The sequence below is a fragment of the Littorina saxatilis genome, unplaced genomic scaffold (genome assembly GCF_037325665.1).
Source record: "Littorina saxatilis isolate snail1 unplaced genomic scaffold, US_GU_Lsax_2.0 scaffold_751, whole genome shotgun sequence".
NCBI classification, from domain to species: domain Eukaryota; kingdom Metazoa; phylum Mollusca; class Gastropoda; order Littorinimorpha; family Littorinidae; genus Littorina; species Littorina saxatilis.
In genome coordinates this window covers 5,001-27,500 of record NW_027129717.1, presented here as the reverse complement: position 1 = coordinate 27,500, position 22,500 = coordinate 5,001, and the positions used below count along the sequence as shown (strand labels likewise).

Below are 22,500 nucleotides of genomic sequence, written 5' to 3'. Positions count from 1 at the left end.
TTGTGATATGATGAGGGGGGAGGGGAGGTGATGGGAGAGTGCCAGCGAGAGAATAAAAGATATAAATTATGATAACATTTCTTAGAAATAGCAGGCACGCACCCTTCGCCCTATTTTTTCTCAAACACCGTGTATTACATGGGACTGGGCCTTTAAAAGACATTTTTATTTCCAATATTTATTATGTTAAAAAGAAGGTAACATTTCAGAGCCACAGGATAAAAATTCGTCGAATAGATCAAATAAATAATCTGCCTGGGAAGGTACTTTGTACATTTGAACGCATAGATTGCTCGCCATGTCATATGAAAATAAAAAACATAACATAGACAATATACACATAGAACTTTCATTCACAAATATGTTAAAAAAAATTAAATAAAATACATCATGTTTTGTATGCACCAGTTAAAATCATGTTAAGATATTCCTGGAGGAGTCGTTTCCTTGTTTACCCGCGCATAAATGTTTCTCGCCCCGGACATACCAGAGTCAAAATACTCCTTTGAACATCGTGTTCATTGTGCGGAAAATGTTGTAAGTATGGGCCAATCACAGCCATCGGCACACAGGCCGAAAATTCAAGCAACGATAATGTCAAGGTCAAGGTCTCGCAACCCGCGGACTGCAATGACAGCACCCCTCATGGCGGTGCATAAGGCTGATCATTGGAATTTTATCGAATAAAAGTTTTCTGTGTCCAGAAATTTAATTTAAAAAGCATCTTTCCTTCTTTTGTTATTTAAAAAAAACTGTTACCATATCGTGATAAAAGGTGCGAACCTCCCAGGATCTTAGTTTTACTGAGATGTCTTTATGACTTCCATTTCTTTCGAGGACAGATCTCTGCTCCCAGCAAGGGCACTGAGAGCCAGAAGAAATGTGTCGGGTTTTGGCGCTGTCAATTCAGTTTTAGTAATCATAGTGTACATTTCTGTCAAAGATTCGATGAGTGCCTGTGGGCTTTGTTTCTGTCTGGCCGTCACAGGCACAGGTTCAGGAACCCGCGAAGTTCTTTTTCATCGGAGGTGGCTGCTAATGATTCAGCTTGTTTATTCCGACTATCAATTTTGTCTAAGACTCTTTTGGCAAGGACTCTTTCTTGTGAGAGTCGTGATTCCCGTTGTTTATTTTCCATATCGGCTTCGATTTTGTATGCATTACTTTAATTGGTGTATATTTGATCTGCCAACGTGGTGACCAGGTCTTCTTGGGTAGACTGTTTCTGTTCTGTGTTATTGGTTTGAGGAGTTTTACGGAAATGGGGTACGGTGCTGTCCAGGTTTTGTCTTGTTACATTCGTTTCTGTTTTTTTCAGGGGGCGGGGTTGTTTGTGTCCTTCGGAGCGGCCGTGCTTCACAGCCTTGGCGTAGCCCCTCAGGGGGGTGGATGTACTCTGGGGGGGGGGGGGGGGGAGGATTCTCTCACTAGAAGTCATCAAGCAACTCTCGCGGAGAGTGGGCATGGGTTTCTTTTTTAAGTTCTTTATCCGTTCATTTTGGCTCTGTGCATTGCCTCGGCGTACGGGATGTATGAGGCTGAGCGAATCTTGTTCGCCTTCATCCCCACACGGTACACCGCACAGCCGAGGTAAGCGGCCGTGTGGTCACCTCCACAATTTCCAAAGTGCCGATCCCGGGTCCTGGGTCCCACACTGGATGCATGTGGGGGTCGGTGCTTTACATTGCACTGCACCATGTTCGAGCCGATTGCAGTGACTGTAGCGACGGACCGGGCAGGCAGACAGTTCGATGGAATACTGTTCTCCCTGAATAGACATTGTTTGGGCAGAACTGCCGTTTTAAAGGTGATTTGTATGGCTTTGTTTTTCAGTCTGTATATTTGTTTGATGGTCTCTCGACCTTTTTGGACTAGTTGCCCCGATTCTGTACGAACGTTAATCTGCATCTTCATGGCGAAGATTTCTTCTTCCGAGTGAATGAGTGGAATTTTTTTGTTTATCACCCCCTAGGTGATGGGTTCAGGTATAGCACATTTGATGCTAGCACCGCCTATGTTTGTTGTCTAGCAGTAGAGCAGCCCATCAGCCACCTTTCTCCTGCCAGAGGCCGGAGAGAGATTACATCTCCGACTGCTGTGTTAATTGTGCGGAACCGGTGGAGACCCAGACCCTTGAAGGTGACCGGGACTTCCCTGGTATCCTCTAGAATGATTGGATGTTGTAGGAACTCTGAAGCAGGCGTTCTGCCTTTAAAGAGAGAACGCCTCACTCCCTTTCCCCTTTTACTTCTATCTTCACGAGTGAAGGTAGTGTCCTGGATTTTTCCTGTTGCGTTAGTCTGTTGGGCATTTTTTCTACAGTCTCTCTACTGGTATGATTTTCGTTTGTGTCTGCATCAATGGTGTCAGTATTTGGCGAGAGTCGTCTTTTCGTTCCTCTTATTTGTCAATTTTGTCATCATGAATCGTACTTTCTTCAGAAATACTTGTGTCTGTTTAATTCAGATGATTCAGAGAGCCGCGTTTCAGAAAAGGCGGCTAGGCCCCCCCTGGATGTTGGCTCTGACTCTACTTCTGTCAATGTGGTAGTTGCCCCTGTTTTGGTTTTTTACAACATTTGGTGGTCATGTGACTTTCTTTTATTTTGAGGTAGTCCCTGTTGTTTGGGGTTCAGATCTCTGGGAGCTTGCAACGAGTGAGACAGGCGTGCCCCCGAAGTTTGAATTTTTTTCTTTAAATCAGCTGACAGGGCCATTTGCTTTGTTAAATGGTCAGAGGCATGCACTTGGGCCTGCACCTGAAGTTGAGTACTTGGTTTCAGGCTCGCTTCGTTATTTTCTGGGTGGTTTTTTTTTTGTCGGGGTTGACCCGTAGTTGTTTGTTCTGATACAAGCGTTTTGCCATTTTTTTCCTTTTCTGTTTTCCTTTTAGATAGCTCTGCGGACTTAGCCACAGGCATCTTTGAATAGTTGTTTTGTCCTTTATTGGACTTCTCTTGGTTTTTTATAGCCTCCATGGCCTTAACCTTTTGTTCTTGGGTGCGCATCCTGTGCGCTTGCTTTTTTGGGCCATATCTTTTCGCGGTTTCTTAGCGGGGCTCTCTGCAATCAAGCCAAATTCTTTGGTAGCTAGATGCAGAGTGCCCCGGCGATGTGATTGGGTGGAAACTCCACTCCTCTTCGCCAAGCTCTTTGGTGTTACGCGGGAGTTCTGCGATGAAACTAATGCTAAAGGGACCGTCCTCGAGCTAACTCATTATTCATTCTGAACAATAACAAAAGACACCACAAAGACAAATACAGAGGCGAGCCAACGCTATGCGTACAAGACTATACTCCACAAACAAAGAATGAGGTGATGGAGAGCGAGAAAAATCTCTTTGCTTTTGCCAGCCAGCGGACCAATAATAAATTAAGTGATGATTATTTACAGCACAATGAGGTGAAGTGTCGGTGACGGAGAGGGGGAGGGATGGACCAGGGGGGACAAACAACCTATCACTATGCTAGATACTAGCAAAACCCTACAGAAACAAAAACAAGTCGCGTAAGGCGAAAATACATTTAGTCAAGTAGCTGTCGAACTCACAGAATGAAACTGAACGCAATGCAATTTTTCAGCAAGACCGTATACTCGTAGCATCGTCAGTCCACTGCTCATGGCAAAGGCAGTGAAATTGACAAGAAGAGCGGGGTAGTAGTTGCGCTGAGAAGGATAGCACGCTTTTCTGTACCTCTCTTCGTTTTAACTTTCTGAGCGTGTTTTTAATCCAAACATATCATATCTATATATTTTTGGAATCAGGAATCGACAAGGAATAAGATGAAAGTTTTTTTAAATTGATTTCAAAAATTTAATTTTGATAATAAATTTTATATTTTTAATTTTCAGAGCTTGTTTTTAATCCAAATATAACATATGTACATGTTTTTCGAATCAGAAAATGATGGAGAATAAGATAAACGTAAATTTGGATCGTTTTATAATTTTTTTTTCTCACAATTTTCAGATTAATTAATTTTTAAGCCACCAAGCTGAAATGCAATACCGACCAAAATTCCAACCAATTTGGCTGAAAAATGAGAGCGTGACAGTGCCGCTTCAACTTTCACGAAAAGCCGGATATGACGTCATCAAAGACATTTATAAAAATAAAAACAAGTCGCGTAAGGCGAAAATACAATATTTAGTCAAGTAGCTGTCGAACTCACAGAATGAAACTGAACGCAATGCAAAGCAGCAAGACCGTATACTCGTAGCATCGTCAGTCCACCGCTCACGGCAAAGACAGTGAAATTGACAAGAAGAGCGGGGTAGTAGTTGCGCTGAGAAGGATAGCACGCTTTTCTGTACCTCTCTTCGTTTTAACTTTCTGAGCGTGTTTTAAATCCAAACATATCATATCTATATGTTTAGGGAATCAGGAACCGACAAGGAATAAGGTGAAAGTGTTTTTAAATTGATTTCGAAAATTTAATTTTGATAATAATTTTTATATATTTAATTTTCAGAGCTTGTTTTTAATCCAAATATAACATATTTATATGTTTTTGGAATCAGCAAATGATGGAGAATAAGATGAACGTAAATTTGGATCGTTTTATAAAAAACATATTTTTACAATTTTCAGATTTTTAATGACCAAAGTCATTAATTAATTTTTAAGCCACCAAGCTAAAATGCAATACCGAAGTCCGGCCTTTGTCGAAGATTGCTTGACCAAAATTTCAACCAATTTGGATAAAAAATGAGGGCGTGACAGTGCCGCCTCAACTTTCACAAAAAGCCGGATATGACGTCATTAAAGACATTTATCATAAAAATGAAAACAACGTATGGGGATATCATACCCAGGAATTCTCATGTCAAATTTCATAAAGATCGGTCTAGTAGTTTAGTCTGAATCGCTCTACACACACACAGAGCTACACACACACGCACGCACATACACCACGACCTCGATTCCCCCCTCTACGTTAAAACATTAATCAAAACTTGACTAAATGTAAAAAACAACGTCTGGGGATATCATACCCAGGAACTCTCATGTCAAATTTCATAAAGATCGGTCCAGTAGTTTAGTCTGAATCGCTCTTCACACACAGACGCACAGACAGACACACACACACACCACGACTCTCGTCTCGATTCCCCCCTCAACGTTAAAACATTTAGTTAAAACTTGACTAAATGTAATAATAAAGGAGGACGATTTTTACTGCCAAAACTACCTTCAACCTAACATTATGTACCCACCGACACTAACAACCGCACCATGGAAACTTTTTGCTGCGAAAGGCAGCCACGTGGAACAAAAATGGCGTCCTGAAGACCGAAAACACCACAACTGAAGGGTCAAACCGCCACCACCGTTTAGACCGTCACTGTACTCAAGACTCAAGACTCAAAATGTTTACTGTCCTCATAAAAACAAGGAAAATTGCCTTACAGTGTCAGGCGATCACAGACATAAAAACATCACATGTATTAAGAATTAAACGATTGCACTTAAAACTAATAACTCTAGCCCGCTTCATATTTGCTGTAAACTTAGAATTAGAATTGCATTAAAACACATGTAAACATCCTGAGCGTCTCTCGCAGCACTCACACTTTCAGACACACACAGACATACACACATACCTATTTCTTGGATTTTGCTACCTAAGAAAAGGGGCATTACCACCCACCTAAGATTATTAATCAAAACAGTTTTTTGGAGAAATGCTCTGTTTTCTACAGTCATATGGGCGACAAAAACCCAGACTCATCAAATTTTAGTGAACTCACTCGACAGCACTACTATTCCAAATTTGGTTACCTAAAATTCAAACTTTAATCAATCGATTTGGCCAATTAACAAAAAGAAAAGATGGGCAAATGGGTCGCAAAATGTTTGTCAGAAGTCAGGAATATTGCCAATTTAAAGATTTGGTTTCATTACCACGGAATTTTGGTGGTAATTAAAAACCTTCTCTCCGGGTATACAGTCGTATTCTGGCCTTGCACTTAAAAAAAGCAAGAATGAAATTCGTTAGAAAAATTGTTGTAACTACTCTTCGGTAAAACATTGATGAAAGCTTCTTTGTCAAAACATTCTTTAGAACCTTTTCTAAGATCCCCAAAAAAGATTTCTGCCAAAACACGTAAAAAGTGCATTTTTGAAGATATTTTTCTTTGTCTCTAAAATCGGTGGTAGTAAGTCTGGACGGTTGCCTAAGAAATACTGAAACAACTTTTTTATGTTTCATTTTCACCCAACCATTATGCCTTGGACGTTTAGAGATAACTATGATGAAGCGATCTCCATTGACTTTTTTTGTGATGGGAATCAATTTGTTCCTGTAATGCCACTGGTCGTTTTCATACGCAACCAAATCCAACCAACTTTACTACCACGAGTTCATGTTTTACAAAAACACGTTGAATGGCCACCAACTTCCACCCATGTTGTTTTTACTCTTATTCTAGTCTATTTTAGATTAAATATCAATCATCTTTTTTGATGATGTGCGTTTGGTTTTTTTACTGTGAAAATATTTTACGTCTCTAGGTAGCCGTTGTCATGGATTAGGGTTAGGGTTAGGGTTAGGGTTAGGGTGATTTTTTTTTCTTCAAATGTCATGTTTACGCAATGCACTTATCTATTACAATACCGGGCAGTAAAACTGCTCGTCGACAGTTGAGCAATATTTATGTCAGTTTTTTTCTGTTTTTTTTTCGTCTGTAGTCTTTGACCTCATACCAACTGCACACAATATCCATAGAGTACGGTTTTACCGACAGTTGCAATGTTAAACATAGACGTGAATGGCCCGGAAAATATTTAATTATGATTTTAGAAACAAATTTGTAAAAACGGGTTTTTTTAAAGTAAAAAAGTAAAAAAACTGCAATTCAGCACAAATGAAACCATTAAGCTATTGTCGTCCTCCGCTGTGACCCGAAGACCAAGTCGGTTAGAAGTTACAATTTGTTCGGTCATTAAACCTTGTCTGCCGATTTGATATATCTTGGGGCTTGACGGAGACTGACTTGTCTTGTGCAAAATGATGACTGTGACGGTTTCAGTTCTGCCCGGTATCATGTTGGAAAATATTTCTTCCCATGCACTCGTATAATTTCCAGTTAATCTGCAATTGTGCGAACAATTTGGCAGCAGGCACCTTTGAACTCTTCACTTGAACAAATTTATTGGTAAATATTTAAACTTTTTTTTTTAAATAATGAATTTGATGCTTTGAAATCATATTTAGCAGTTCATTGTCAGTTTACAAAACATATCATATGACATTGAAATGAACTGATTAATTTTGACAACAAAAACGAAAAACACCACAATAACAACCATTAAAAACAAACAAACAAACAAACAAACGAAGCACACACACACACACACAAACAGTGACTAATGACACTGACACACACCTACTGGCACTGACACTGAGTGCCATACCACAGTAAGACTCAGTACGAGCTCTAGACGAAACTTATTTTTTAAACAAATGTCATAGCACGCTGTTTGACGATCAAAAGCATTTTTACTTATGAGTTTCTGTAGTTTAGTCTTGTGGGGTGTTTCCGTATTTATTTTGTTCATTTTTCAATCAATCAATCAATCAATAAATATGAGGCTTATATCCCGCGTATTCCGTGGGTACAGTTCTAAGCGCAGGGATTTATGTTTTTATTTTTTTTAATTAATTTTTTTATGCAATTTATATCGCACACATATTCAAGGCGCAGGGATTTATTTATGCCGTGTGAGATGGATTTTTTTTACACAATACATCACACATTCACATCGGCCAGCAGATCGCAGCCATTTCGGCGCATATCCTACTTTTCACGGCCTATTATTCCAAGTCACACGGGTATTTTGGTGGACAGTTTTATCTATGCCTATACACTTTTGCCAAGAAAGACCATTGTGTCAATCGTGGGATCTTTAACGTGCACACCCCAATGTAGTGTACACGAAGGGACCTCGGTTTTTCGTCTCATCCGAAAGACTAACACTTGAACAGGAGAAAATTGCTAACGCCCTGACCCAGAGTCGAACTCGCAACCTCTCGCTTCCGCGCAAGTGCGTTACCACTCGGCCACCCAGTCCCTTGTCTTTATATATAAAAAAAATAGAGGATCTGTCAGTGTCATTGGTCCTTACATCGAACGTTTGGTTTGGGGGCTTGATAGGTCTACTCAATTTCTGGTAAAGTTTTGAAAATAAATTCAGCAGGAGCTTTTACTTTACACTTTCTGTTCTCAATAGAAAAAAAACCCACTAAAACATTAGTAACATTTCCACAAGTGCAAGTAACATTTCCACAAATGCGAGTAACAATCCACAATATTCTTTAGGTTACATTCCATTGTGGGTAACAATCCACAAATAAGGTAGCAATCCAGATCTGGAGTGAAGGAACCATCCACTGTGATAGGACACAATCCACCAGTTAAGTTGCCATCCACATGTGGATGGCCACCTAAATAGGCCTTAGGTCGCCAATCGTGTGGAAAGCAGAATGCACACACACACACACACACACACACACACACACACACACACACACACACACACACACACACACACAGACTCTCTCTCTCTCACTCGCCATCTCTCTCTATCTGTAAGCAGGCCACACAAAGGCACGTGTGGTCCAGGAGTGTCACTAGCACAAGCGTAAGCATAAAACAACGTCACAGATAGCACATACCACAAGAAGCGGTTCTCATTGGGTTTTTTCTCCGGTCTTCAAAGCCGGAGAGAAGTAAACAGGGTGTTGATAGCTGACGGTAGAGTTGAGCGGGGATTGTGCAAGCGGCTGACTGTTAATCAACATTTGACAATCAGTTACTTAAATACAACAATTACCGTACGGTACAGGCAGGATCAGGGCATTTCCAATGGATGAATGCGTTAATGTCATTGACGAATTTTGCGCGACATTGTGCAAGTGTAACTTTACAACGAAGGAGTTAATTTGTCCAGTCATTCGAGTTTAGCAAATATTTGCATAGTTGTTGTACATAAACTGCAGTTCGTCCACGACCATTCTACAAAGTTTCGAGTCTGTAGGTAAAATGGTTCCACGTTTCCTTTTGTCTGATATGTGTTCCAAATTAGACCTCCAAAATTGTCAATGGCACGAAAGCTTTCCCGTGTAGGGATTGCCCTGAACCTAGCTGTACTTTCTTCCGTTCACCGATGATCTAGGGGGTGAAGCGAGTGCTTGTGTATACTCAGACATTCAGATAATCCAAAAGATTAATGTCTGGAGGGTTTAAATCAGGTAATTATTCCTACTGCTCACTGTCAAACCTCGTTCCGTTGAGTCGATCGCCGAATTTGAAAGCTTTTTTTTTAAATTGAACAAAAGTCAGACCATGTAATCTACAAAATTACCACTTTGCGGAAGGGTCGGGCATAGGCTGAAGTTTATGTATCCCAAATATTGATGTTTAGGTTTACAGATGTAGTTGTTATTCAAATTTTTAAGGGTTGCATTTTTTGGGGTCACCCTGTACCAGACATAGGGAGAGAGAGACATTTTAAATGTTGTGGTAAACATGCAGCCACGAACAAATGATAATATTATTCGTTGAATGGTGTGTATATTAATAGCCCGTGAGAGCCAACGAGCATATGTGGTTGCCTGCGTGTGTGTGTGTGTGTGTGTGTGGGTGTGTGTGTGTGTGTGTGTGTGTAAATGTGTGTGTGTAAATATTAATAACCTGCGCGAGCGAGCGAGCGTATGTGCGTGCGTGCGTGTGTGTGTGTGTGTGTGTGTGTATGTGTATGTGTGTGTGTATGTGTGTATGTGTGTGTGTGTGTATTAGTGTGTGTGTATTAGTGCGTGCGTGAGTGAGTGTGCGTAAGTTTGTGTGTGTGCGTGCGCGCGCGCGTGAGTGTGTGTGTGTGTGTGTGTGTGTGTGTGTGTGTGTGTGTGTGTGTGTGTGTGCTGCTCAGTATTATCTATTTTTCTATTACGGTTTTCATAATCTGATATCGACGATTCACAAAAGGTCTCACATAGTACAACTAGTTGATTGTCTTCTTTCCTTGTGTTTTCCTGAAGGGGACAGCTATAGTACAATATTGAGCTGTATAGATCAATGTTTTTGAGGTTGTGTGATATATGTAAAAAAAAAAAAAATTAAAAAGAAAAAAAAATGTGTGATTCTTTTGCTTTAGGTGGAGCTGCCGTCGTGGCCATTGGCTGTGGTTCCGGCGTTATAGTTTTTGTGATAAAGAAGACTAAAATGTGAGAATACTGTTTTAATCATTTACTTTTTGCTTCATATGCTTTCAACGCAAGCAACATTTTTGTCCCATGTTTTATTTCATGCTCCTAATTATAGACTAGAATCTGAGCTCTGTCGCTTGCAAAAACAATGACACGCTAAACGTTGCTTGTTAGAAGCAAACACCCAGTTTGTATGTGTAGTTTAGATGTATGACAATACGACCAGGATGGATGCCCATCCTGAAAATCGTTTTTATGGCTGCCATGACAGTTTTCAAAATGGCTGCCACCACTATCTAATTTTGGAATATCTCTGGCTCTAATACGAATAATTCAATAAATGTTGCATTTATTTCTACACTTTCTGACACGAGGAATGCACTTAAGATATTTTAGAAATGATTCATAAGTTTTTAAGCTGTTTCCTTAATTATCCATGACACATTGGGAAAAATTAAGACATTCGGACACCAAGACTGTCCGGTTTCTGTACAACTTTACACACAAAATAATGGTCTGCAGACATGGACAAAATAGTTTACATTCTTCAATCCTAGTAAAAAAACAAATATGCAGTACATATACAGAAACATTAGACAGCAACGTTAAACAATAGCACCCTTGGCATATTGCAGAGCGAATGTACGACTATTTTGTTCAATCATCCTGCTGCTCTGCAGATCTGGGATTTCTGCAGTAGTCTTTGCAGCGGCATGCTCACGTGCATGCTAGAGCCAGGTGGGTGCACTTGCAACGACGCGTGGCACAGCAGGTAGGACCAGCACCACATCCACAAGATGGTAGTTCCAAACACTCTGGGACTTAAGTTGTCAGAAGCTTAGGTTCAAGACGAGTGTTATCATCTTCTGTCCCAACAGCATGCCATCCACTGTCAACGATCGAAGGTAGCTGAGGATTTGTTTTCATGGCTCTCCTCCAGATCAGCGTTTGGTAATGAGAGCGTCTGATGTGAAGAGAAAGAGCAGCATGTGTTGGCGGGAGATTCTCAATGCTTTTCTTTGCATTGTGAAAGAGAGAGCAGCGCACTTGTTGTATCAACTGGCTGACTGTGTTTGGATCATACAGCTTGCATATGAAAGCTTCAGCGTCGTCCAGTACCTGTTGGTCAGGGAAGTCCTCCCGGCCAAGGTTCTCGAGAAGCTGAGGATGCTTAACAAATGTACTCCATGCAGACTGTTTGCCTATGCCAGCAAATTGACTGGTGCTGTCTGATCCTGTTATTGCATGGAATCCCAGTACAGATGATCGCACTGCCTCTGGTAGATCAATGTCATGCACAGGGATGTACCGTTTCTTCCTGGATGTCCCAGTCTGCATCCACAGAAGAGGACTCAGCTCGGTCCGATGTACAATGAGGAGAACCAGGACATCTGTGTCAGAACTGATGATGATTGTCTGACCATATCCCTGCTGAGAGGCATCTTTTGCATGGAGCAGCATTCGAGTGTCAGCCTCCTCATGATCTGCCGATGACAATTGTGTGATGTCTCTCCCGGATGAACACCAGACTTTGGCTGCATCTTCAAACCCACCTCCAAGAACAAGTTCTCGGCCCTCCTCATTTGGAAACTTCTCGGCAAGCTGGGAACAGAGAAAATGTGCCAGGCTTGCTTTGTTTTCATTTGATGACAAGACCACCGGCTACTTTGCCTGCTTTGTTTATATGCTCAACAGCCCGGTCATCTGGGATCTGGTTGAACTTTTGCCTTGACTCCTTCGTCACAAAATCCCCAGCTAAGAAGGCTTGGTGCACATCTGGCGCTGTCTCAGAGAGCATTCTCATATCTGCCAGAAACACTGCTCCCCATCGTGTGTAGTTGACATGGTCAAAGGCCCCAAACCAAGGCAGCATCTCTGAGAAGGATGACAGAAACAAATTCCAATCTCCATCACGCAGGGAGCGCGTGAAACGCAAGAGAATTGACACCAGCTTCATGTACATCCGCCAGTACTGGAATGTTGCATTCTCTGCGCAGCTGCTGTCAAACTCATCCAACAAAGCTGCCATCTGTCTTGCCTCTGCTAGAAGAATAGGAAGAGACGTGCTGATCTCTAGATCATCTTTGTCTGCAAATCCTTGAGCTACATTTCCAGCAGCATCTTTCAAGGTGTCGCTGATGACTTTCTCATGTTCTGCTGCCCAGTCTTTGAAGTGAGAGAAAAGAATGGTCCAGAGTGCTTCCAGGGTTAGCTTATGTGCACGTATCACTCGATTCCAGGTTTTCCCTTTCATGACACTGCCATGCAGCTGTGTTTCGCAAAGGACGCCACTCTCAACCCAGATGTCAGGGAAACCAGAAGAAGCCATATATTCACCTTGGAAAAGTTCTTTTGAATGTGGAATCCTCCCAACATGAAGATGGAATCTTTGCAACCGTCTTTCTTGTCCCATTGCAACATTTTTGCTTTGCAGTATAACTGCTCATCAAACGTAATGATCGTGAATGTTTCGCCCAGTTTTTTTGTCATTGCCTCGCATCGCTTCATGACAGTCCACAGAGTGTCACATTCATGGGCTGGAGCGTTCAGAATAGGCATGGGCCCTACTTCTGTTAGAGGAGGGTCGGTGGTGGACACCTTTTGGTTGAAGCCACTCCATCCTGGAACTACCTGGAGGTCAGGCTGATGCTGCCGTGCAAAAAACCATGCCAGGTCCAAAGTGAGGGATTCCATCATCTTTTCAGCATCAGGCTCATACCAGTTTTCCTGCACCTCTTTCTGAAAAACTGGTTCTGGTTTCGGGTTTGTCATGTTTGCGTTTTCCAGATCAGAAAGTTCAGGAGGTGTTTGGACAACTTTTGAAGAAGATACCTTGACCTGAATATCCATAACTGGCTCTTGGCAGGATTTTCTCTTCAAGGCAGTATACTGGGTTGCGTGAAAGGTTCCCATTCCGCTGAGTGTTTCTTCGATGATGTCGATGTTGTCCGCTGAGAAACGGATATATCCTTGTTGGGTTCCATCGGAAAAGTTTCTTGGTATCATGACAGTGCCTAGTTCATGATACCGGCTGATGACATCATTAGCTATGGCTGTGTCGGCACGAAGTACGGTCTCGTATGACACTGAATGACCAGCAGCATTGAGAAGTGTCACAAGCTCTTTGGACCGCGTTGCTTGATGAACACATAGCCCCAGACCAAGATGCTTGGGTGTCATTTTTCGGCCTCCTGATGCCAGAAACACAATGTCTTGACAGACACTAAGAACTTTGCTCCTGATCTCTGTTTCCTTGTCATGGCTGACCTCTTCATCAGGGATACCACCTGCACACAAGAGTTTGATGAGAAGAAACAAGGTCTCTGGCACCACTTTTTCAGCATGTTCTATGTCTAGGTTGCCAACAGTGTCATGTCCTTTAGTATGTTTCATGTCATTGTGGATCTTCACAGCAACTTGGTACAAATGACACCGTATCACCGAGAACTTTCAGTATCTTCTCTTTGAATCGGTTGCTTCTGTAAGGAGCAGGCTCGACATCAAACTCTCGAGGGGAAAAATATGTCCTTTTGCCATCTCGTTCTGGAGGTCTGTCATTGTGTTCTCCAAACAGATAGACTCAGGGTTCTTCTCACTTTGACTGCTTTTGTGTTCATGCTTTCGGCAAAAGAGTACACAACACTTTAAGTGATACTTTCCTTCAGCTGCCATCATATCAGAGACCCCAGCCAATCTGCACCTCATGACTGCATCAAACAAAGACAGTTGAATCATGTTGGTAGACGTGTGCTCAAACGCAACTTGGTTCAGTTTGCTTCCAGGGACATTGGACTGGCAGAAGATGTATTTTGACCAGAGAGTTGTTTTGTTCAAACTGAGTGATTGTGTGAAAGATTTTATTGATCCATGTCAGTTTGCATACAGGAAAAACAGGAGTGTTGATGATGCTGTGTTGAATGTTTTAAACAAGATCTACTCTCATTTAGAAAAGCCTGGCTCTTATATTCGCTTGATGTTCTTTGATTTTTCCAGCGCTTTTAATACTATACAGCCTCATTTAATGGCGGAGAAGCTTTTTAGCATGAATGTCCCAGCAGCCACCATCCTCTGGGTTATGGACTACCTGACAAACAGGCCACAGTATGTTAGGGTGGGGGGGCAATCAGTTTCAGACACAATCTGCACAAACACAGGGGCACCACAAGGCACAGTAATCTCACCTTTTCTTTTTTCCCTCTACACAGCAGATTTCAGAAGTTCTAGTGACTCCTGCCCCATAACCAAGTTTGCTGACGACACTGGACTGACCGGACTGCTGACTGTTGACGACGACTCTGACTACAGGCAGGAGGTAGATAGGTTTGTGGGGTGGTGTGAAAACAACTATTTAGAGCTTAATGTGGGGAAGACAAAGGAAATGATAATGGACAACAGGAGGGGGGAACATGTACACAGGGAGATAGTGATCAAGGGGGAGGTCGTAGAGAAGGTAGAGCAGTATAAGTATTTGGGGGTGATTATAGACAATAAGTTGACATGGAAACCAAACTCTGATGCCCTTGTGAAGAAACTCCACTCTCGCCTGTACTTTTTGAGAAAACTCAGGTCTTTTAACATCAGACAAGAAATCCTTCAGATGTTTTACACTTCAACGTGCAATAGTGTGTTGTACTTTGGCTCCGTGTGTTGGGGTGGCAACATCAACAAGCAAGACAGGGATAGATTAGATAAATTCATCAGGAAAGCAAGTGGGGTGGTTGGGAGGAAGCAGGACAATTTCACATCAACACATGAACGACGACTGACTGACAAGGTACAGAAGATTTTGGCTGACGACTCGCACCCACTCAGACCGGAATTTGACAGTAGACGGACAGACAGGAGCAACAGATTCAGACAACCAACCGCAAGATCCACACGCTACAGAAATTCGTTCATTCCATCTGCAATTCACATCTTCAATTCTCAGGTGGGGCAGTAGATGCTGGTGTTGTCGCTCTGATGCACGGGGTCAGTGTTCTGTATTGTTTCAGTATTGTTGATTTTGTTTTGCATTCTACTCTCTTAGACAATATGTGATAACCGGCAAGGTGCTGACTTTCTTTTGTGCATTGTTGATGGTGAATGCATGTTAATTTATTTTTAATATACTTTCTTATGTGATAACCAATGTGCTATATTTTCTCAGGACAAAGAACAAATGTTTATTTTGAATGTTTTATGTATGTTATTATTACGGACACAAACGCTCAGCAATGTAATTTCTCTTTTAGAGATTAATAAAGTTATTGTATTGTATTGTATTGTATTGAATGAAGATCGGAGCAGTGTCTTTGTTGGCTGGATAGTGGAAGTTGAACTTGACGGTATTTGTGTTAGAGACAGCTTCTGGCTTAAAACGCTGTTTAAGCCGTTCATTTTTTCCCTCGTGTGTAAATCTGCTGTAGCAATCTTTATGCCAACGTAGTTCATGGGTATAAAAGGTTTAAGGGTATCAATCACTTCAATGAAGGTTTTATCATCGTACTTCTCACGTTGATGGATGCCTTGAGTGACGTTGTTTATGCCATCCGCTGTAGCTTGTCGTAGTGGATTTGTCTTGCTGGTTGGCCTGGCATCTTGACAAAAATCACACTGCTCCCACTCAATATCTATTGCTTCTTGCCGGTGTAGGAGGCATAAAAGACTTCCAGGGAAAAAAACACTGGGAGTGTATTTTTCCTAGGAAAGAAACACTGCAATCTCGGAAGGGGAGTGTTATTTTCCCAGGAAAATTACACTGGCGCCAGGAAAATAACACTGCCACTACGGCGGCAAATAAGACTGCCAGGAAAACAACACTGCGTGAATTGTTCATCCTCCCCATGGACTCAGATCGGCATCGACATCACATCAATGCCAGAATCTCCAGGTGGTTTCAGCAGTATCGTTGTTGCTGTGAACTATTTTACGAAGTGGCCGGGGTGGAACCCAAGCCCCTGCCATCAAAGTCGGCAAAAGACACTGCAAGGTTCCTTCATGAACTGATCTGTCGTCACGGGTGTCCCAAGATACAGATTAATGACCAGGGAAGAGAATTCGTGAATCAAGTGTCTGCTGAGCTTCACAGGCTGAGTGGAGCGAAACAAAATATAACAAGCGCCTATCGTCCACAGGCCAATGGCCTTGTTGAGAGAAACAACCGAACAATCCAGTCTTCGCTGCTGAAAACTCTGCGTGATGAAGAAGATTGGGTTGATGCTTTACCAGGTGTGTTGTTTGCCTTCAGAACGAGCGCACAGAAAAGCACACGGTACACCCCTTTCTTTTTGCATGCTGTATGGCCGACAAGCCCGACTACCGATTGGGGACGAAATTGACCCCATCTGCTCATCCAGCACCGATGGCAACGACGTTAATGTCAGCGTCTTCGAAGGTTGTGAAGACACGTCTTGTCCTGATGATATCAAGCAAAGGCTGGACAGTATCAGGCAGCTGTCCACTGTCATGAAAGACACAGTTTCAGAGAACATCACTCAGGCGCAAGACAGACAGAAATGTGATTACGAAGAGCGCCACGGCCAAAAGCGAATGTTTGTGGTGGATGAGCAGGTATTTCTGTGGAATCTGCGTTGTGCGGATAGGAAAGGGTGAAAAATGAAGGCTCCGTGGCAAGGTCCCTATGTGGTACATGCTGTCGATCAAAATCAAACTTACATTTTGAAAACCCCTGACGGCACAATCTTAAAGCAAACAGCACATGGCGTTAATCTAAAGCCGTACAAAGCTGCAAACGACTGCGGTCCACAAACTTCAATGAATACTGGTGCCAGTGTTCCGCAGAGTTCATCGACTGACGACGCCAACATTTTCGACACTTCCTGCAGTGCCAGTGCTAGTGTTCCCAAGAGTTCATCGTCTGATGACGTCAACATCAATCAGCAGTTGATGCAAGACGGGAAAGGTGAATTGTGCTCAAGCAAGAGAAAGCGACAGAACAGAGCCGAACCTGACCGTTCATCAGAACCACAAATTGTTAGGGTTGACCCTGCGCCTCCAAAGCAGTTTACCCCAACGAACTCCACATGGAGAAGACTGAAATGCAAGACTCTGGGGTTAGCCGCACCTAAAAGAATGCCCTTCAGACCGAAAACGAAAGTGGGTGCTCCGCGTCAAACAGAAACAATTATTGGTGACGGGAATTGTTTTTTTCAGAGCGTTAAGCCTGGAGGTCGCAGGGTCTCAAGATTTTCATGAAAAGATCCGACGCGCAGTTATAGAAACCATCAAACACAACGAAGACATTTTGGGCCGTTATATTGGTATGGACACAGAAGAATACCTCAGATCGACAAAGATGGCAGCAAATGGTATCTGGGCTACAGAAACAGAGATCAATACCGGGCAGCTGCCATGTACCTGAACACCACGATCAGCGTGTATACTCAAAGGTGGCTCGATCACAACCCTGACAACAGAGCTGAAACCCAAGAGAAAATGTATTTGGTGAACCTCTGTGCGCACTTCGAAAGGGTTGTTTCATGCGAGTGTTAAACGTGTTCTTAAAGAATTTTAATCATGTTTGTTTGCAAGTGCACACTTAAACTAGAGCAGTCTTTTTTCCCTGGGGTAGTGTTAATTTCCTTGGCGTAGTCATTTTTACCTGGGTGAAGGAGTGTAATCTTCCTAGGACAATAACACTCCCAGTCATATTTTACTGGGGGAAAAACACTGTTGAGGTGTTTTTTTCCTGCAGTGTTATTTTCCGACTACACCGGCACCTTATTTCTGATGAAAGTCTACGTGCTGGCTCCATCTTCTATTCCTGTAACAGAAACTGAAAACAAACCTACTTGAAATCATCTGACGAAAGAACAATCCTTCATTATTGGACCAACACAGCTTGAATAAAAAATAATATTTTGACCGAAACTTATTTTAAATTGCAAAAAGCACAAATTTTATCATAAGATTCGAGTTCTGCAGACTCGAATTAGTATAAATAGCCATTAGGTTTTGGGATTTACTTCGTACACAAGTGGAAATAGACATGTGTATGGCGGTTTCGGCCACCATTTTGAAAACTGTCATGGCGGCCATACCAGTAAAATTCAGAAAGGGCATCCATGCCAGGTATATAGCTAAATGTCCATAATTACTACCAGGCCAAAGTGATGTTTGCTTCTAACAAGCAACGTTTAGGGTGTTTCACCTTTTGGAAGTCAGCTTCTAGACTTTTACGGGACCTATCCCGGATCGACAGGGGTAGTGTGAAACCACCAGGATCCGTCTGATGCCGTGTGATTCGTCTTTTTCAGCCGTTTAGAAACAAGATTACTGCCATCAAAAGGAATTCAACGGTTTCAAATGCTTATAAGTTTGCTCTTGGAACGGCTCCAGAAGGATGACAAACGGCCCCTTATAATTTTGGCGGTAGCTTTTATGATCGATTAGTGATTTTTCTTCAGGGGCATACTTTTCAAGCCTAAAAGCACAAGTGTTATTCTGACAGATTTCGAGCAAGGCCAGTATTTGGAAGCAAGACTGATTCGATTAACTGACCGTCGAAGCAGACGACAGCGTCAGTTCAGTACTGAAATGAACTGTTTTTGCATATTTCAAGGGAACAACTACGGGAGTAGAAAACGTGAAGGATTCGAACAATTCCTACCATGTAAACCAAAGCACCATGCCTCCCCGATGTATGCAGATAATATATATACAACACCAGTCGGAGAAATAATATGCCAACTTTATTTTTATGAAATCGTTGAAGCAGCAACTACTTCAGGGGACGTCACTTAGTTGCTTGGGGGGGGGGGGTGTTCATTTTTGTGTACGTCTTGTACATGTTTTGTTCTACCAATAACTAACAGAATATAAAAGTAAAACTGTATGTGTACCAGTACATTTAGCATAACTGTAACTTACACTGTTAGTTGCACATCAATAAAATGCGTTGAGGGTCATCAACTCGTAAAATGCATAATCGGAGATCGGAAATTTGCATCTGTCGCGAGAAGACGCAAGGCATATGGCAAAGCCGATATCGACACACACAAAAGTAGAACTAACTCGACCTGTCCACACAATGTTCCTAAGGCCCGCCAAACAATTGGCCTTGTCAAACGTGTTAATCTTTGGTGGTTACAAAAAATATCGTTATTGAAACAATCACAGAGCGTTAAGAGGTTTATAGAGCGCCTTTGCTTACCCCATGTTGCAGTTCATGTTTCCAATGCTACTAAATGTCTTTATTTGTTGCATGCATTTTATTCTGCTATTTAGACGATTATAACAATTTCCTCTTGTAATGATATGCTTATTCTGATACCGTTTTGCACAAACATTATTATTGTACAACAGAAACCCTGCCAATCAATAAAATAGACGCTTCCTGATTTCGTGCGTAAAGGATTTAATCCGAAGAAATACTTGGAAGTTATCGTTTACAGTTATTTCTGTTTTTCTGTCCAAACGTTTTGTGTGTGTGTGTGTGTGTGTGTGTGTGTGTGTGTGTGTGTGTGTGTGTGTGTGTGTGTGTGTGTGTGTGTGTGTGTGTGTGTGAGTGTGTGTATATGTGTGTGGGTGTGTGTATTTGTGTGTGTGTGTGTGTGTGTGTGTGTGTGTGTGTGTGTGTGTGTGTGTTATGTCTGCGCTTTGGTGTCGACAAGTCTCAGATTTGGTAAAGGGAAATGACAAAAGCAGTGGTACTGCATATAAACATTTAACAAGATTAATTTGTCTCGCGTGCATTTGTTTTCAAGCATTTTTATGATTTGCAAATGGGTTTTTTCAGGAAAGACTAGCATAGCGGACGTGTGTTACGCGTGATTGTTCTGAAAAGTGACTATTACATGATTGTTCTGAAAGTCTACTATTTATTTCATCGTAATCATGTAAGCCCTCATACGTGATTGTTCTGAAAGCTTACTAATTTACATGATTGTTCTGAAACTCTACTAAAGGTAAACTTGCTTCACCCGTGAAATGTTGTCAGATATGGAACAATAATAATGTATACCCCTACTCCCGGTGGTTGCTGTGTAATAAAAAAAAGTGTCACTGAAAACAGATGTGCTAATAAATTTAGCATTCATGTGTGGTATGTGTGTGCATATGTACTCAGTGCACTGGCGTCGGAAACGGGGGGGGGGCAGCTGTTCCTGAGGTGGGGGGGGGGGGCAAACATGTCTCCCCCCGCCCCTAACATTTAGGATGACAAAAATATTCACGGAGAGAGAGAGAGAGAGATTGAGGGAGAGAGAGATTAAGGGAGAGAGAGAGAGAGAGAGAGAGAGAGTTGATAAACAAAATATTCCCCCACACACACACACAAAGAAGTATCTTGTCTCGCGTATAAGAACTTTATAGCCCAGACTCCCTACCCATCTCGCAACCCTGGACATCTCCTCACGTCTCTCATCCCCTCTCCACTTGAATTTTTAGTTCATAAAAAAAAAGTTTCATTTGTGAAAATTATTTGTTGTGCCTTTCGTCTTTAAAGGGGCAAAAAGTAGCTTCCATTTTCCCTCTTTGCCATGCCTTTCGATCCATTTTGGTGACCTAGCCACCTAAGCATGGCAAAGAGGAAAATTCAAAAGTTTCTATGTGTCCCTTTGAACCTGTAACTTGAATTTTGAGTTGGGAATACTCAAGAAGAATCATTACATTTTTGAAGATTATAAATAATTTTTGTCTTTGAACATTTAATTTCAATTTTGAGTTGAGAACAATAAAGAAGACATGTTCAATGTATGAAACGTATTACTTGTTGAGTTTGTATTCATTGGGCGGGGGTTCATTGTATCAAAATTTGGCTGGGGTATAAATATCAATATCACTTAAGATTTAGTATCATATTGTATCAAAATATTGTTCCATATACAAACAGACATACACACAGACAGATGGACAAAGTGAATCCAGTATACCCCCCTCCAACTTCGTTGGGCAGGGGTATACATATTGTTCCATATCTGACAACATTTCACGGGTGAAGCAAGTTTACCTTTAGTAAAGTTTCAGAACAATCATGTAAATTAGTAAGCTTTCAGAACAATCACGTATGAGGGCTTACATGATTACGATGAAATAAATAGTAGACTTTCAGAACAATAATGTAATAGTCACTTTTCAGAACAATCACGCGTAACAGACGTGGATAGGTTAACTTGAACGAGTTGATTTTTGTCTGATCCCAGAATGAATACCTCTATTTATTTTCAGATATGTGTACTTGTTTTTCCCGCCGGATCAGCTAAAGAACTATGAAATCTTGCAAAAGGTAGGTGCTCGTTTGCCATTACGCGCGTGTGTGTATGTTTGGATGGATGAATAGCCAGCTAGCTAGTTGCCATGTTTTACAGTGACATGTTAGTGGAGGAGTGAACTTTGATTCGTGTAAAATACATCCCTGCTGATCTTACATATGCATCGCGTGGGTGCTGAGAGAGTACAAAAGTAATTGTTATATTACTGTGTGTGTGTGTGTGTGTGTGTGTGTGTGTGTGTGTGTGTGTGTGTCAGATACAGAGAGACACGCAGGCACATACAGAGACTGGGCAATCAGAAGGGTTTAATTGCTAACGCAATGTGCCCGTTGCAAGTGGGGACTAAGTTGTGGAGGTGTAATCGAAAACTCAAATATGGAAACCAAAACCGAGAGGACATTAGCACAATTTACATTAAATGAAATGAGATTGTCCCTTCATACTGACATGTGACAACACATGTTAAACGTGTCGCGTTCCGAACAAGGCAATCAGTTTTTGTTCATTGCCCATTGTCTTTCACGATACACAAGATGTGACTGAGTATAGCCGAGTTGAAGAAACACCTAAAGAGACTGGGACTCAGTGACATAGCCCACCATGAGTGTGGCTCAGAGAAGCGAACCCTGAGCAAACTACCCACCTGCCCACATCTGAAAAAAGCCTCCAGCACCAAGACCAGAACACACCAGCGTTGGCACTAAGCTCATGGGACCCGCTGCCGACCCGCAGAAGACTGCGGACTTTATAGCAGCCACCGATCTGAGGATATGACGGCTATAACGTCGAACGCAGAAGACAAAGTTTGGCCGAGAAGTGTTGGCCAAGGTAGAACCGAAGCAGGTCAAATTTAACCTTCGGCCTTGCTGAAAAATAGATCCTTTGGATTGTGCTGCAGTAAGGCGAGCTGCTACATTAGCATGGGTCCTGTGTAATCATGTTACTGTGGGCCTGTTTGAAGAGCCAAGATGTCGCTTCTGGTGGTGACTGAATACTTGTACGCTGTGGCTTGGACAGAACCACAAGGGCTTTTGTCTCGAACTATGCAAAGTGGTTAATTCAAATTGTCGTTAGTCACA

At 42.0% G+C, this 22,500-nt stretch overlaps 1 protein-coding gene across 1 annotated transcript in view; it reads left to right on the top strand.

Moving 5' to 3' along the window:
* LOC138957944 (uncharacterized) overlaps positions 1-22,500 on the top strand; it is a gene marked incomplete at both ends in the record, with an annotated part of 58,582 nt that overhangs the window by 32,573 nt on the left and 3,509 nt on the right. Inside the window, 2 exons of the mRNA XM_070328965.1 lie at positions 10,157-10,226; positions 21,378-21,435. Coding sequence (XP_070185066.1) covers positions 10,157-10,226; positions 21,378-21,435 — 128 coding nt within the window. The remainder of the gene's footprint in view (positions 1-10,156; positions 10,227-21,377; positions 21,436-22,500) is intronic.